General features: G+C 42.5%; 1 protein-coding gene across 4 annotated transcripts in view; it reads right to left on the bottom strand.

Annotated features, from left to right (window-relative positions):
- The window catches only part of CELSR1 (cadherin EGF LAG seven-pass G-type receptor 1), a 148,316-nt gene that overhangs the window by 40,287 nt on the left and 94,516 nt on the right, over window positions 1-13,513 (bottom strand). For all 4 annotated transcript variants that reach the window (XM_081929117.1, XM_081929114.1, XM_081929115.1 and 1 more), the window contains exons 6-8: window positions 2,596-2,753; window positions 1,915-2,078; window positions 959-1,084 (exon numbers count right to left, since the gene is read on the bottom strand). In XM_081929117.1, the coding sequence (XP_081785243.1) occupies window positions 959-1,084; window positions 1,915-2,078; window positions 2,596-2,753 (448 nt within the window). The remainder of the gene's footprint in view (window positions 1-958; window positions 1,085-1,914; window positions 2,079-2,595; window positions 2,754-13,513) is intronic.

Genomic DNA, 13,513 nt, shown 5'->3' with positions numbered 1-13,513 from the left:
GCCATCTTATGTATCAAGGCCTACCAGATGGTTAATAAACTTCATTTTCATGGCCCCAGGTGAGCCGCAAAAAGGTGTGTGTGTTTTTTATAAAAGACCTGGTAGACTTAAACACATGGTTGGTGTGTCATGAACATCCCAGGGCCTATATATTTGACAGCCCTCTTATAAATACACGTGGTTCTCCAAAGTATTTGGCATTCAACAGCCATCGTCCCCCCGCACACTTCCAATGTTTGCTTCACCTTGGTCATAAATTGCTAAGAGTTCCCTTTTATTGACATTACTTATTTCCCCTTATGCATATTTCTCCCCACAGATACGTTACGGGAAATAAGTAATTGATCTGGGGGCCTCCTGACAATAAAATGAATGTAATGTTTTTCTAAGGAGATTTTTTTTTTTTTTGGCAGGAAAATCGGTTTACACAGGAATACAGAGCTATGTCTCTGCTCCAAGTGCATTTTATGGGAAGGTAACGCGAAAGGGGACTAATAACCTGCTACTTAACATGAGTCAAATAAGTTCTGACTCAAATCGTGATTAGATATTAACACACCATCAAAATGTATTTTTGAGTTCATTAGTTGTACAGGAGGAAATCTGTGGCTTAATGTTCCTTAAAAAAAAAAAAAGATTATTGCAACAAAGCTCTAGATCCTTTTTCCTAAGTTTGAAAAAAAGGTGTGGCTGTACACAGTTTTGCTTATACTAGGACAAAATAACAGAACCACACACACTACCCACCCTATTACATGCATTTGTGGACTCTCCTTCCTCGGAGGTTTTTAAGCAGAGGTTGGCTGGCCACCTGTCATGGATGCTATGATTCTATGAAAGCACCTAATGGGCCAAAATACAAGGCTGAGGGCCCAGAAGCTGCCCTGTAGCAATTCATATTTGTTCATATATTATGGGATGTTTTACATGTAAAAGGGAAAACGGACAAATTGCTCACCTTGCTCACAGTTCTTCCCTCCATACTGCAGGGGACACTCACAGGCGTAGGTATTCCATTTGTTCACGCAGGTGCCTCCATTCTGACACCAGTTGGTGGTGCAGTAATTCTTCTGAGCTAAACAGCCTGGCATTCCAAAAGAATCGGTTTAGGCCTCCACTTGTTTAGCATTCTACTGACCCCCATGCTAAGAACAAGCTACGATTAACCTCATTGTTAGCTTTCTGAATGGCTGCAACTATACACAGTAATCTAGGGGAGCTGGGGGGGGGGCTGCTGCTATGAGTTATGCAGATATTGTGCAGCTTCCTTAGCCCTAACTGTAGCACTGCTGGAGAACTTTGAAACTTCTGGGGAGTTTTTAAAAAGCAGTTTATTCGTGCAGAAAGCAAACTGTCGCTGGAAGCTCTGCAGCTTGCACACAAGCCCTTGCGGGCACCCAAAACTTTGTCTGGATTGTGACTCTTGGAAGTTAAGGAACTCAAAGATGCAATATCACAATCAACGAGTGCATTAAATAATTCGCAGCGTGACATGACCTCCCCTTCTTTTCAGTGCAGGGGGTCTACCCAGGATACATACTCTTCTTTCTCAGATTACTGAAACTGTATTGCAACAAAGGTCACCTTTGAAATCCAGTTCTTGTCACTTACCCTGCAGGGTAAGTGGGGTGCATGTGACCCTTCAGACATTGTTGGACTCCAGTTCCCGTCAGTCCCAGTCAGCATAGCCAATGGTCAGGAATGAAGGGAGTTATCATCCAACAAGTGCCGGTACTCACCAGCAAGCAGAGGGAGAGGGCAGCGCATAAGGGAGGGGCCTGACGCCAAGGCTGGGCAGTGAGGGTGGGTTAGCTGCTTGATGCTCCCTTACCCACCCATCTACTGGGATATAACTCCTCAATGAAACAAAACCACATTTGTTCTGTTTTCGTGCCTGCAATATTGAGTTTATACCTGCAAGAGTGCCATTGTTGGCTATAAAACTGGCCATGTCAATTGGCTTGCTGTCAATGGAGAGGTTCCTCATACATCCAACAAACTGTCTGTTGTGCACAGGAAAATCTTCAGGCAAGTTTGGAACTCCTCCAAGGAGCAAAGGGCCAGTTAGATCCAAAGACCTTAAGAAATCAGAAATCCAAAGACGTTTAGAAATCAGGTATTAGAAAATCCCCCCACAATGGCTTTTGAGTGGTGGGCAGGGGCCACCCACCTGTCAATCATATAATACTGAATTTGGCTTGCAAGGCTGCTCGTGATAAGGATTGAAATTTTAGATTGTAAGCCTGCAGGGCTACGTTCTGTCCCCCCACCCGTGTATTTTCTTTTAGATTCTATTATTTTATACCCTACAGTGCTTTTTAGGTACGTAATAAACCATGATAACAACAGTTGTCTGGCCAATAGGAGAGACTGCATCTAAAATAATTATTCTCTCCAATCTCAAATGTACTTAGAATAAATCATCTAGTGAGTTCAACACAAATAAAAACTCTTTCTTAGCCCAGTCACATTTGAAAGTGCACTCGCATATGACAATGACCCATCTTAAGCATACCTAAGAGATAAGGAGAAGGTCTTTCAAGATAAGTGGTTTATATCATTTGTGAACAATAACATTTTTTTTAAGCGTCTTACTTTTTGGAGCCTGTCTGCGTTCCCTGAGCAGCACACGAGTAGTTTCCAATAAAACTTCCGAAACGAACAGCGACTGTAGTATCGCAATCATCCACTGTTACGACTGCCACCTTCTCCCCTGAAGGTCCATGAGGAATACCTAATCTTCCTATGTTGGGCTTCCAAACCAAACAGATAACAACAACAACAGTGAGAAAGGAACTGTCAGCAAACCTGCAAACATTTAATGCAGGGGGGGAGCTATTAATGCAATAATTTCCCAAATACTTTTGCGAGAGATAAAATGACCAGCATAAGCAATTAGATACTTTTTCCAAAACAGCTCTGCCAAAGCAAAAACGTTTAAGCAGTTTTAAAAATGAACACCCCCCCCCCCCCCCCGTGAATATAATTCACAGCTATCTCCTAGCCAACAGCCTGGAATTATCCTTGGGAGAAGAGGAGGAAGATTTCCAATAAAATTCTTAATTACTGTCTCCTTGATTGTAGACAACATCCCAAACCAAAAAGCCCAATTGGGTCTACCAATAAGTTGTCTCTTGAGCCCACCAATGTTGCTGTAAAACTGCTAAAGTCAGCCCTACAGAGAAGTTAAGACGATTGCTGGTGGCATGGAAGGGCAGTTCAACAGAAAGGAAGTATAATCTCAATGACTGGTTTACCAATCCCAAATTTGCTTGCTTCCTTGGGAGAAAATGCCACTGAGGCTCAATGACATAACAGGAACTGCAGGAAATGTATTACTGCACCATTATTATAAATGTTCAGTAAATGATTGATAACAAGGAATCCCCACAACTGGCCAAGTTCCAGATCAACACACTATCTGGTCGTGGAATAGAGAGACACAGGTTCCCGTACATGGAGCTACAGCAAAATATTTAAATCACATTCACCACGGGACTGAGAATGTTAGAAAAACCCTTTTAGTAAAGCCTGGCTTCTACTCTCACCGCTGAGAATGCAAGAGAATTTTAAGTGCTATCATATCCATGTCTACTCAGAAGTAAATCCCAATATACTGGGTTATTCATGCATTGCAGGGGGTTGGACTAAATGATCCTCAGGGTCTCTTCCAATTCTGCAATTCTATGATTCTATAGTCAGCGGGACTCATTTCCTAGCAGGTGTGCTAAAGTTTCAGGATATTGTTCATAATCTCGCATGTAAAGTCCTGTTGCTGTTGAAGACACTGGAGTCACTCAAATTAACAGGCATTATCTAATATTAACCTGAAATAGTATTTACTCCTGCAATAATTAATGCATACAGAGCAATAAAATAACTACTGCTTGAATTACAACCTAATTCATTTTAATCCTGACAATAAGCAAACATATTGCACAGATAATCAATGTCGTACATGATCCTGACGAAAGGCAAAAGACTAAAACTGTCATATAGGGATAAGCTGCTCCGAAAGGATCACCACAGAATTTGTACTTTTCAGAAATTTCTCAAAAGCTGTTTCCTGATAGCAGACCATCCCAGTGTTTTCCATTTCCTCCTGTGTTTACGGTGACCACATCATTTGGCAGCTCTTCACACAAAGGGCTTGACATCTATCAGGTGACAGTAAGGCCTAGTTCTCACAAACAGAAGGTGAGATAAATCTCTATGCCTGCGCAGCAACAAATCATACTGCGGGTGAGGGCCCCAACTGCTGGAGAGTTCGTCCACATAAAACAAAACAAAACTGCACATAGAAACTAGACGTCAGGAAGAAAACAATTCTTTTTCCTGACATCTATGTGCAGTACAGGATATTACTGTGAGCATGTGTGGCAGGCAGGCTGGGCGGGCGGGTGACAGACCATTCAATCATGTCAGCCTCGCATGCAGTACAGGCTACAATCAGTTCCACATCCTCATCTGCAGTTTGTGACAACATTTTCCAAATTCAGCGAGCAGTAGATGTAGTAACGTGTGCAAGGTCAGCACCAAAAATGCGAGGAATTTCATATTTCACCTTAATATTGTCATATGAACACCAAAGCTAGTATCAAAGTTCTACCGGGTGTATAAAGGATGTTTTCACCTCACAGATGTTGGCATTTAGACATGAAATAATAGTTATGTCTGTGATGCTCGCAAACTTAATGCAGAGTTTACCAGTGTTCCTACTTTGGAGCAAACAGAATGAGGGTTTATTTTATATTCAGTTGAGCTGAAGGTGTCCTCGCTGGCATAGGGTGCTTTTTATCAGCTTAGGCTCTTGTGGTGGCTGCAGTCTTTCCTGGAAACAAGTGTGTGTTCTCTGGAAACCTGTTTAAACCGCTGTAATATGTTGCCTATGATGAGGTTCTTGAAGATAGTTCGAAAGTCAGTCCAAAACACAGCATCCAAGATTTTGAGTGTACAGCTCACTACTAGAAACATACTTCACTAGTTTGGCCAGATTTGTCTAAGTTTCCTTCCAAGCCCAGTTTGATGACCTTATGTTAAACATTAAACTTCTTTCATAGCTTGGGATCTGGGTTCCCCAAGGACCGCCATATTTCATGTCAACCTGACTCAACAATAAGTCTAATTCCAGCACTGCTGTTGTTGCTACCCATGTTTTATACCCCTAGCCCAGGGGCTCATCAGTTCCCACTGCCACACTACCCCTCGTTGTTTTCTAGCTCTTCCTTTACTCCTTTAGAGTTCTGGGATACCACATTTCTTCTTGCCAGAAGCCAGCCCTGATTCAAACTCACATTGTACTGCTTCTTATTTGGCTGTCCCAGAAACAATCTGGGAGACGCTGCAAAGAAAATTATTCTCCTACAAATGGCTTCTAGAACAAAATTTTCTTTACCTGCGTATTAATTCATTAGGACATTGTGCTGTTCTGTGCCTTCTTATTAGTACCCTGAAAGTGAGTTCTCACACTACCTTCCATACTGGTTACAGATACCTGAGTCAGTGCCATAGCTATGGGCAGGTGGAGGCTAGCTGGGTTTTTTTTGCCCCAGATGAAGCCTCCAAAGGGGCACTATTGAGGCTCTCAGCCTGTGTGTGTGTGTGTGTATGCAACTGCATATGTGTGTGTGTGTGTGTGTCAAATTCGGTCTTCGTCCTGGGTGAAATAAAGCCTAGTTTCACCTCTGCCTAAGGGCAGGTTTTGATTATCTCGCTGCCCTCTCCCTGCTAAAGTGGGGGTGGGAGCAGGCTCTGGAGACTGACATGAGCAGAAAGCTACCTGGAGCTGAAGAGGAGAGACAATGAACATCACCTCTTCTCCAGCGTCAATGTTTTGCTGAACCACAGGATTTGTTTTGGCTCTTCTGACTGCACTGAGCGAAAGCAAAGGAAGAGGTGTAATAAGCTTGCAGCTCCCAGCTGCAGATCCCAGCTAGATAAACCTTGATCTGCTGTGCCTCTGCTTCCAATTCCAGCTTTGGGCTGGAACAGGAGGCAAAGGTTTCAGTTTTAGAGGGAGCCTGGAGTCCATTTTGCCCTGCAGAACCTGGTTTCCCCTTCACACACCAGGTACGGTGGTAGAACGGGACTGTGCTTCCTGCTCCAGCTCTGAACTGTTTCTACTCCCATATCCAGCCTCAGCTCCATGAGCTGGAGAGTGCAGGACATTTCCCTCTCACATCATACTGCATATCAGCCATTTTGGGTTGGCTGGTCGACTCCTGCCTGAGTGCAAAATATATGGATATTCTAACTGTTGAATGAGTGGTTAAATTGCCTTCTTCTTTTTTTTAATACAGTCAAACCTCGGTTGTCGAACGTAATCTGTTCTGGAAGACCATTCTGAAATGTTCAACAACCGAAAAACCGAAAACGAAGCCTCAGTACAATAGGGAAACTCAAAATGGAAGCCACGTAGCACGTTCGGCTTCTGAAAATCGTTTGAAAACCGGAGCAGTTATTTCCAGGTTTTCGGTGTTCGGGAGCCAAAATGTTCCAAAATGGAGGCGTTTGGGAGTTGAAGTGTGACTGTACAGTAAATGAAAACAGCAGACTGGAAAAGGATCACCCCTACATTCCATCTATTTTAAAACGAGAGACCAAAGATCTATAAAATACCCAGAGTTTTGAAAACATGCAAAGCACATGCAAATTACAAAATGTAGTGAGAGCTTTGTACTGAGGGCACTTTAAATAAAAGGATGCTTCTATGCTTGCATGCCTTGGTCAGCGGTGGAGGTGAAGCATGTCAACTGTATAATTTTACACTCTTCCCCCATTTCAAAGAGCCTGGATCTGATGGCTTTCAAATTCTTTTGCAAAAAAGTGTTCACTCTCCCAGGATGACCCTATTAAGCCCCATGTTACCTGAAAGCCATCTTTCATTAGCTGGAAATTATGCCGCAGCTTTGCATTCAGGGGTAAATGCTCAGCGTTGCACAGCCAAATTTACCAGCATGACTACTATTATTGTTAATGGGAGCTATTTAACAAAGTCTGTGCTTGTGGCATTGAAAACGTGCTTTTTGCTGCTTTCCTGCATACTGTTCATATGAAAATAGATTGTGATTAAGTCTTCAAAGGCCACATACTGTTGATGTAAGAGAAGAAAGAGGTGGGCAGGAATAATAAAAAAGAGGCTTAATTACTAATAATTGCCTTGAGGTGGCTCAATTTCTTTTCTTTTCTTTTTGTTTCGTTCCATTACTTAACAGCAGCAATAGTCAGGTGGCAGCCTGTGGGCAGCATCTGGAGGAAGCAGACAAGGGCCGTTTCCAATCAGATGGAATCAGTTCCTATCGGTTTCTGTGTGGCCAGAAGTCCTTTGGCTGCTGTGCTAACCCCACCCTCCTCTCCACATCCAGTGGCTCATTTGCGGGCTCACAAACACTCTTCTTCCATTAAATCCATATAAGAATATATTACCATATCTTACAATATTACTATGTCTTATCTCTGAATAACACAGGATGGCTGCTGTAGCTCTGTGTCTGCTGTTAGACGGCAGAATGCCTCTGAATGCCTGTTACTGGGAAGCACTGGTTCTTCTGGCAGTCTTCCCCTGGCTCTCTGGCGTGATCCAGTAAGCTCTTCTTATGTTAAGGGGTTAAAGAGAATGCCAAGGCACCCCTGCCCTTTGTGAGGATAACTTCCAACCAGCTTTAATGAGGATTTCTTTTCTGTCCTTTTCAAGTCAGAAGTCTGTACATACTTACCTGTGAATAGGAATGGGGCAGAAATTTGCTCAGTTCATATTTTAATGGAAACTTTCCTAATTTGCGCATGTGAATTGATATACTTTTCTGACACTATAAGCGAGAAGCTGAGGTTTTGGCGGGATGAGCTGGATTGGTTTGATGGGAGTTGGACATTGTGGAAGGCCACAGAGAACCATCTCATCCCCAATATTCTCTAACATCTACATGAAACTGCTGTGAGTGTTTCTGAGGATATTTGGAGAGCAGTGTCACTGGTATGCTGATGACACTTGGCTCTAAGACTGCAACTGGTACCCAGATGCAGTTATGGACTGGATAAGAGCCAAAAGGCTAAAACTGGATCCTGACAAGATGGAGGACTTGTGGATGAGCAGTTCTCTCAGGTCTTGGAACTGGGTGAAATGCCAGTTTTGAACAGGATTGTTCTCTTCCAGAATGAACAGATGTGTTGTTTGGAAGTGCTCCTGAGTCTATTATTGTCAGCTTCTTCTTGGCCGTCTCACTGCATGGAAGCACAGCCTTTAGGTAAAGGTAAAGGGACCCCTGACCATTAGGTCCAGTTGTGGCCAACTCTGGGGTTGCGGTGCTCATCTCGCTTTATTGGCCGAGGGAGACGGCGTACAGCTTCCGGGTCATGTGGCCAGCATGACTAAGTCGCTTCTGGCGAACCAGAGCAGCGCATGGAAAAGCCATTTTCCTTCCTGGTGGAGCAGTACCTATTTATCTACTTGAACTTTGATGTGAATTCGAACTGCTAGGTTGGCAGGAGCACGGACAGAGCAATGGGAGCTCAGACCGTCGCGGGGATTCAAACCGTCGACCTTCTGATCGGCAAGTCCTAGGCTCTGTGGTTTAACCCACAGCGCCACCTGCGTCCCTAGCCTTTAGGTAGGATGCAGTAACTCAAAGCTGTGGCTGCCAAGAGGTGAGAGGACCATGAGAATGGGACCCAAATCACTTGTACTCCAAACTTTAGCATGTGGACCAGCTCTAAGAACGCCCCCCCCATCCCTCGTGCACAAACAAATGATTATATTCCAGGATCCTGGCTTTATTTAAAAGGGGGGAATACATCTATATGCCCTGATAAACACAGACACTAATCTTATGTTGTGAACATTTTGCAAATGAGGATCTTTAAAATCCAGGAGATGTGGCCACTGTGTACATTGTATTATCCTTTAATCTCCAGATCTCATCTGTACAGTGTTTACCACAATGCCATCTGTATCATTCACAGATACTTAAGTGGCTATTTGATTGGATCAAGAATCTACTATAAGTGAACTGAGTTTGTTAGTCAGACTGAAATCCACCAAACTGGCAATGCTTCTGTTTTCCATCTTGACTTGAAAACAGAAAAGGCAGGGAGTTTTCTTTTTATCTTGTTCAGGAAGTTTTCAATCACACGTGGGTATTTATAATCCTGTCTTTTACACTTGGGACATTTAGCTAAGTCAAAAAAATTCAGCCCTGCTCACGAAGAGACTCACACAGCCAGTTTCCTTATGCTTGTAATATAGGGCAAGGTGGTAACTGAGGAGCATATACAGATGCATATAACTAGACTTCTGCCTTTCTATCTGTTCAGTTCCACAGCAACTGTTGCTACAACAACAGTCAATACACCCCTAAGGATTGGGCAGTTAATCTTTATTTATTTAGCAATTATTTATTTATTCATTACATTTCTAGGCCATCCATCCACTAAGTCCTCTGGACGGTTTACAAACTTATTAAAAATACAAAATACAATTGGGGCGAGGGGGAATAAAAGCAGTATATATAACTACATAAAAATCAGCACAAAACAACAACAACGACCTCAAAGCCACCGTAAACACATACAGCATAAAATCAACATTAAAAACAGCAAAGGAAAAATAAATTAATGCAAGAATTTAAAAAGCACAAAAATATAGAAGTCGTGGATTGAAAAGGTCTGGGAAAATAAAAACGTCTTCACCTAAATTATCTAGAGATGTATGCCTTAGTCCTGCAAGGAAGACCTGCCTTCTGCATATACAGCTAATATGGATACAGGCGACAACTGTTATGGGCACGTTCAATACGTGTGTGACTGTGCATGTGTGCATAACTGTAAACCGGAAGTAGCCAGAAAAGGGGGCTTAATGCGGGCAGGGCTATAACGGGCTTATGCATGCTCCACAACATGCGTGGGGGTCAGGAATGTAACCCCTGTGGCAAAATGGTTGTTGTCTATACTCATCTGAGCCCCAATAAAGAAGCAGGGTGTGTTCTTGATGCATATGGGAAAATTAGTTTTTATTTAATCATAAATAAATATTTTAGCCCACAACGTATAAAAGAGTTAAAAACAAAACTTCAAAACAGTTAAGAGCAGATTAAAAACACATGGCTAAGCACAGTAGCTGGACCATAAAGAAGGCTGATCGCCGAAGAATTGATGCTTTTGAATTATGGTGCAGGAGGAGACTCTGGAGAGTCCCATGGACTGCAAGAAGATCAAACCTATCCATTCTTAAGGATATCAGCCCTGAGTGCTCACTGGAAGGACAGATCCTGAAGCTGAGGCTCCAATACTTTGGCCACCTCATGAGAAGAGAAGACTCCCTGGAAAAGACCCTGATGTAGGGAAAGATGGAGGGCACAAGGAGAAGGGGACGAAAGAGGATGAGATGATTGGACAGTGTTCTCAAAGCTACCAACATGAGTCTGACCAAACTGCGGGAGGCAGTGGAAGACAGGAGTGCCTGGCGTGCTCTGGTCCATGGGGTCACAAAGAGTCGGACACAACTAAACGACTAAACAACAACAAGTGTACCTATTTCAATTTAAACATAAGTCTAAGGGCATCAAATCATGTTTACAGTAAAAGTAAAAGTAAACTTTAGCTATCTGATTATTTACTTGTTTATTAAAAACACTTCTAATCTGTTCTTCATCGTAAGGTCTCATATCTTATATCCACTGACTGAAGTCCAGAAGCTACTGAAATGCTTGGAAATCCTAATGGCTTTCCTAAGACAGCCAAGCAGGCAAGTATCTTCAAGACTGTTCTTTTGGAACACAAAGATTTCACCAAAAATAGGTTGCACTAAAAAAAAAAAGCACACAAAAACAAAGATACGAAAACACAGGGGAATGCCCTTGAAAGTTAGATGAAACAAATATCGTATCTGGAACAAGCTGGCCTAGTCTTCCAAAGAAATGGCATAATATGACCGTTTTACTGATTACACTACTTACAAATCCACACAGGCCTAGACACTCAGATATAATAAGGACATATAGTGTAAAATGAAGTTAGCAAGTTTGGCTCCAATTGTGCACACTATTAAGTTGCTTAATTCTCGTTGAGTTCAATGTAATTAAGCTGACTGTGTCCATAACTACAGGTCCAGTTCAGATGAGCCAGAACAAGCCCCAGACTCATAAGGGTAGCTGTAGTTTAGGAAAAACAAGGACAAACACGATGGGGAAGAGTGGGAGAGCCTGAACTTTGCAGCATCTCACCGTTTGGTGTTATGTTTGAACAGGGATTTCTGATGCTAGTTGTTCTTGTTGTCGCTGTTAAACCAAACCACCCTCAGTCAAGCAGATATAACCAATAAAGACAAACAACGAGCAAAACTTTTTTTAAAAAAAGTCACACATTTTTGTCAGTCATGCCAAATTTTAGGGGCTCACTAATCAGTAGTAAATCATTCATTCACTGTTTTGAATGGTTAAAGGTTAAAGAAAACCTGTTTCCTACTGACTTTTGAAAAGTTAAATGACTATTTTCTTTTCATACAGTTGTGCAGCCAGATGGGGGAAAGAGCAGCAGAAGTAGTTGCGATTAAAAAGTATCATGTTCACAGTAGTCCATATTTTTCCCCTTGCAGCAATTAGTAGAAAACAGAGGAACCAGTAATGCAGTCTGCAGGAGAGGTGCTGGAAGCCAAGGGTGCACTTTTAGTTCAAACATGTTCAGTCTCATTAGGCAGATCGCCAGATTCAGAAAACCCTTTCATTAACCTACTGGTCTGAGCCCAAAAGACTAATGTATGAAACTGGGGGTAGGGGGGTTGGGGAGATTCGGATTCTCAGGCGATACTTCACTGGTTCAGTGGTCAGAAATCTCATTAACTGCTTTGCTACGGACACATTTTCAACTGAGCACAGCTATCAGAGCCAAACCTGGGTGAAAAATTAAACAAACGGGAAACAAATAAAGCCGCAGGAACTGAAAAGGGCGCATTTGCAACCTTAGGGGAAGAAGCCGGTGAACACCAGACAAGCTTTTATGCCTTTAAGTGTGGGTTTGTAGCCTGTGAGGATTGGAGGAGTCAATTAGAGGCAACTGAAAATTAGGAGGCATCAAGGCTTGCATTCAGTAAGGTGCCCTACCTCAGCTTCAGGGTAGTGGGAGAAGGGAAAAGAGTGTTAAGAATATTTGAAAGCAGACAGGCAAAAGAGCAGGGAACCCACCACGTATTTCAACAGGAGGACACATTCCTGCTGATCACCAAAGGTATAAATGAATCCTGAGCACACTTTCCTCCTTTGAAGTGTCTCATTGGCTCCCCTCCCTCCCCTTCCATGTTCATCAAAGAGACGGGGCTTTGTGCATGCTTGTTTTCGAGTATAAAGAATGCACACCCATAATGACACTTTCCACTGAACGAGCCAAGGGCTTCACAGACCTAGGGAAACACTTCACCATTTCCTTTCACTAAGAAAACCTAGGGCTTCTGTTTTCCAGGTTCTTCTTTATTATTAGTTCAAAGGAAACACCCAAAGTCCTAAATGATAAACTCTATACAACTTTGTTTGTGTATGCATAGCTGAAGATGCACCTCTTTGCCCTGACCTTTGACACTATATCTACCGTATTTTTCACTCTATAAGACGCACCAGACCACAAGACGTACCTAGTTTTTGGAGGAGGAAGAAAAAAAATATTCTGAATCTCAGAAGCCAGAACAGCAAGAGGGATCACTGCACAGCAAAAGCAGCAATCCCTCTTGCTGTTCTGGCTTCTGGGATAGCTGCGCAGCCTGCATTCGCTCCATAAGACACACACAAATTTCCCCTTACCTTTTAGGAGGGAAAAGGTGAGTCTTATAGAGCAAAAAATACGGTATATCTATATGGGCCCACCCTATTATTGGGATTGTAACTTGTTTTAATCTGTTTTTATTGCTGCATTTTAAATTAATAGAACTACAGAATCATAGAGTTGGAAGGGACCTGAAGGGCCATCTATTCCAATCCCTGCCATGCAGAAATCACAGCTAAAGAATTCCTGACACATGGCCACCTAGCCTCTGTCATGGTCATGTGACATGGCAATTAAATAGCTGTTTGGGCAGACGGCCACTGAACTCTCAAGAGCTGACTCTCAAGTCATGTGGATCTTCCAAGTCTTCAGAGATGCTTTCCCCCTAATCTTTAAATGCTTCTCTCTCTTTAGAGATCCCTCCAGAGTCTCCAGGTACACTGCTGATGCAGCTAAACATTCAACACTAAGAAAGCACTATTTTTCAGTTCTCTTTTTCTTTGTCTTCCACAGACAGATGTGAAATTCTTTAAAGAGCTTCCGAGTTCCTGAAGCTTACATTGTGATTAAATGCAGATAAGGGTGCACTTCAAAGTCCTTACAGCGAATTCCTAAGGTGCCAGCTGAATGACTATATGGAGCAGTGTGCCATGCTAAATCCTTGCTCCCATTAAATGGATTATAGAAAAATGCCCATCATTACCATTTTTAAAAAAATGTTTTGAATTAAAATAGAAAACTAATGCTGAAAGTCTGCAGCCAACGAATT

The sequence above is a fragment of the Podarcis melisellensis genome (genome assembly GCF_964234715.1).
Source record: "Podarcis melisellensis genome assembly, chromosome: 10".
NCBI lineage: Eukaryota > Metazoa > Chordata > Lepidosauria > Squamata > Lacertidae > Podarcis > Podarcis melisellensis.
The sequence above is the reverse complement of the archived record's forward strand: the minus strand, read 5'-3'. Positions and strand labels throughout refer to the sequence as shown.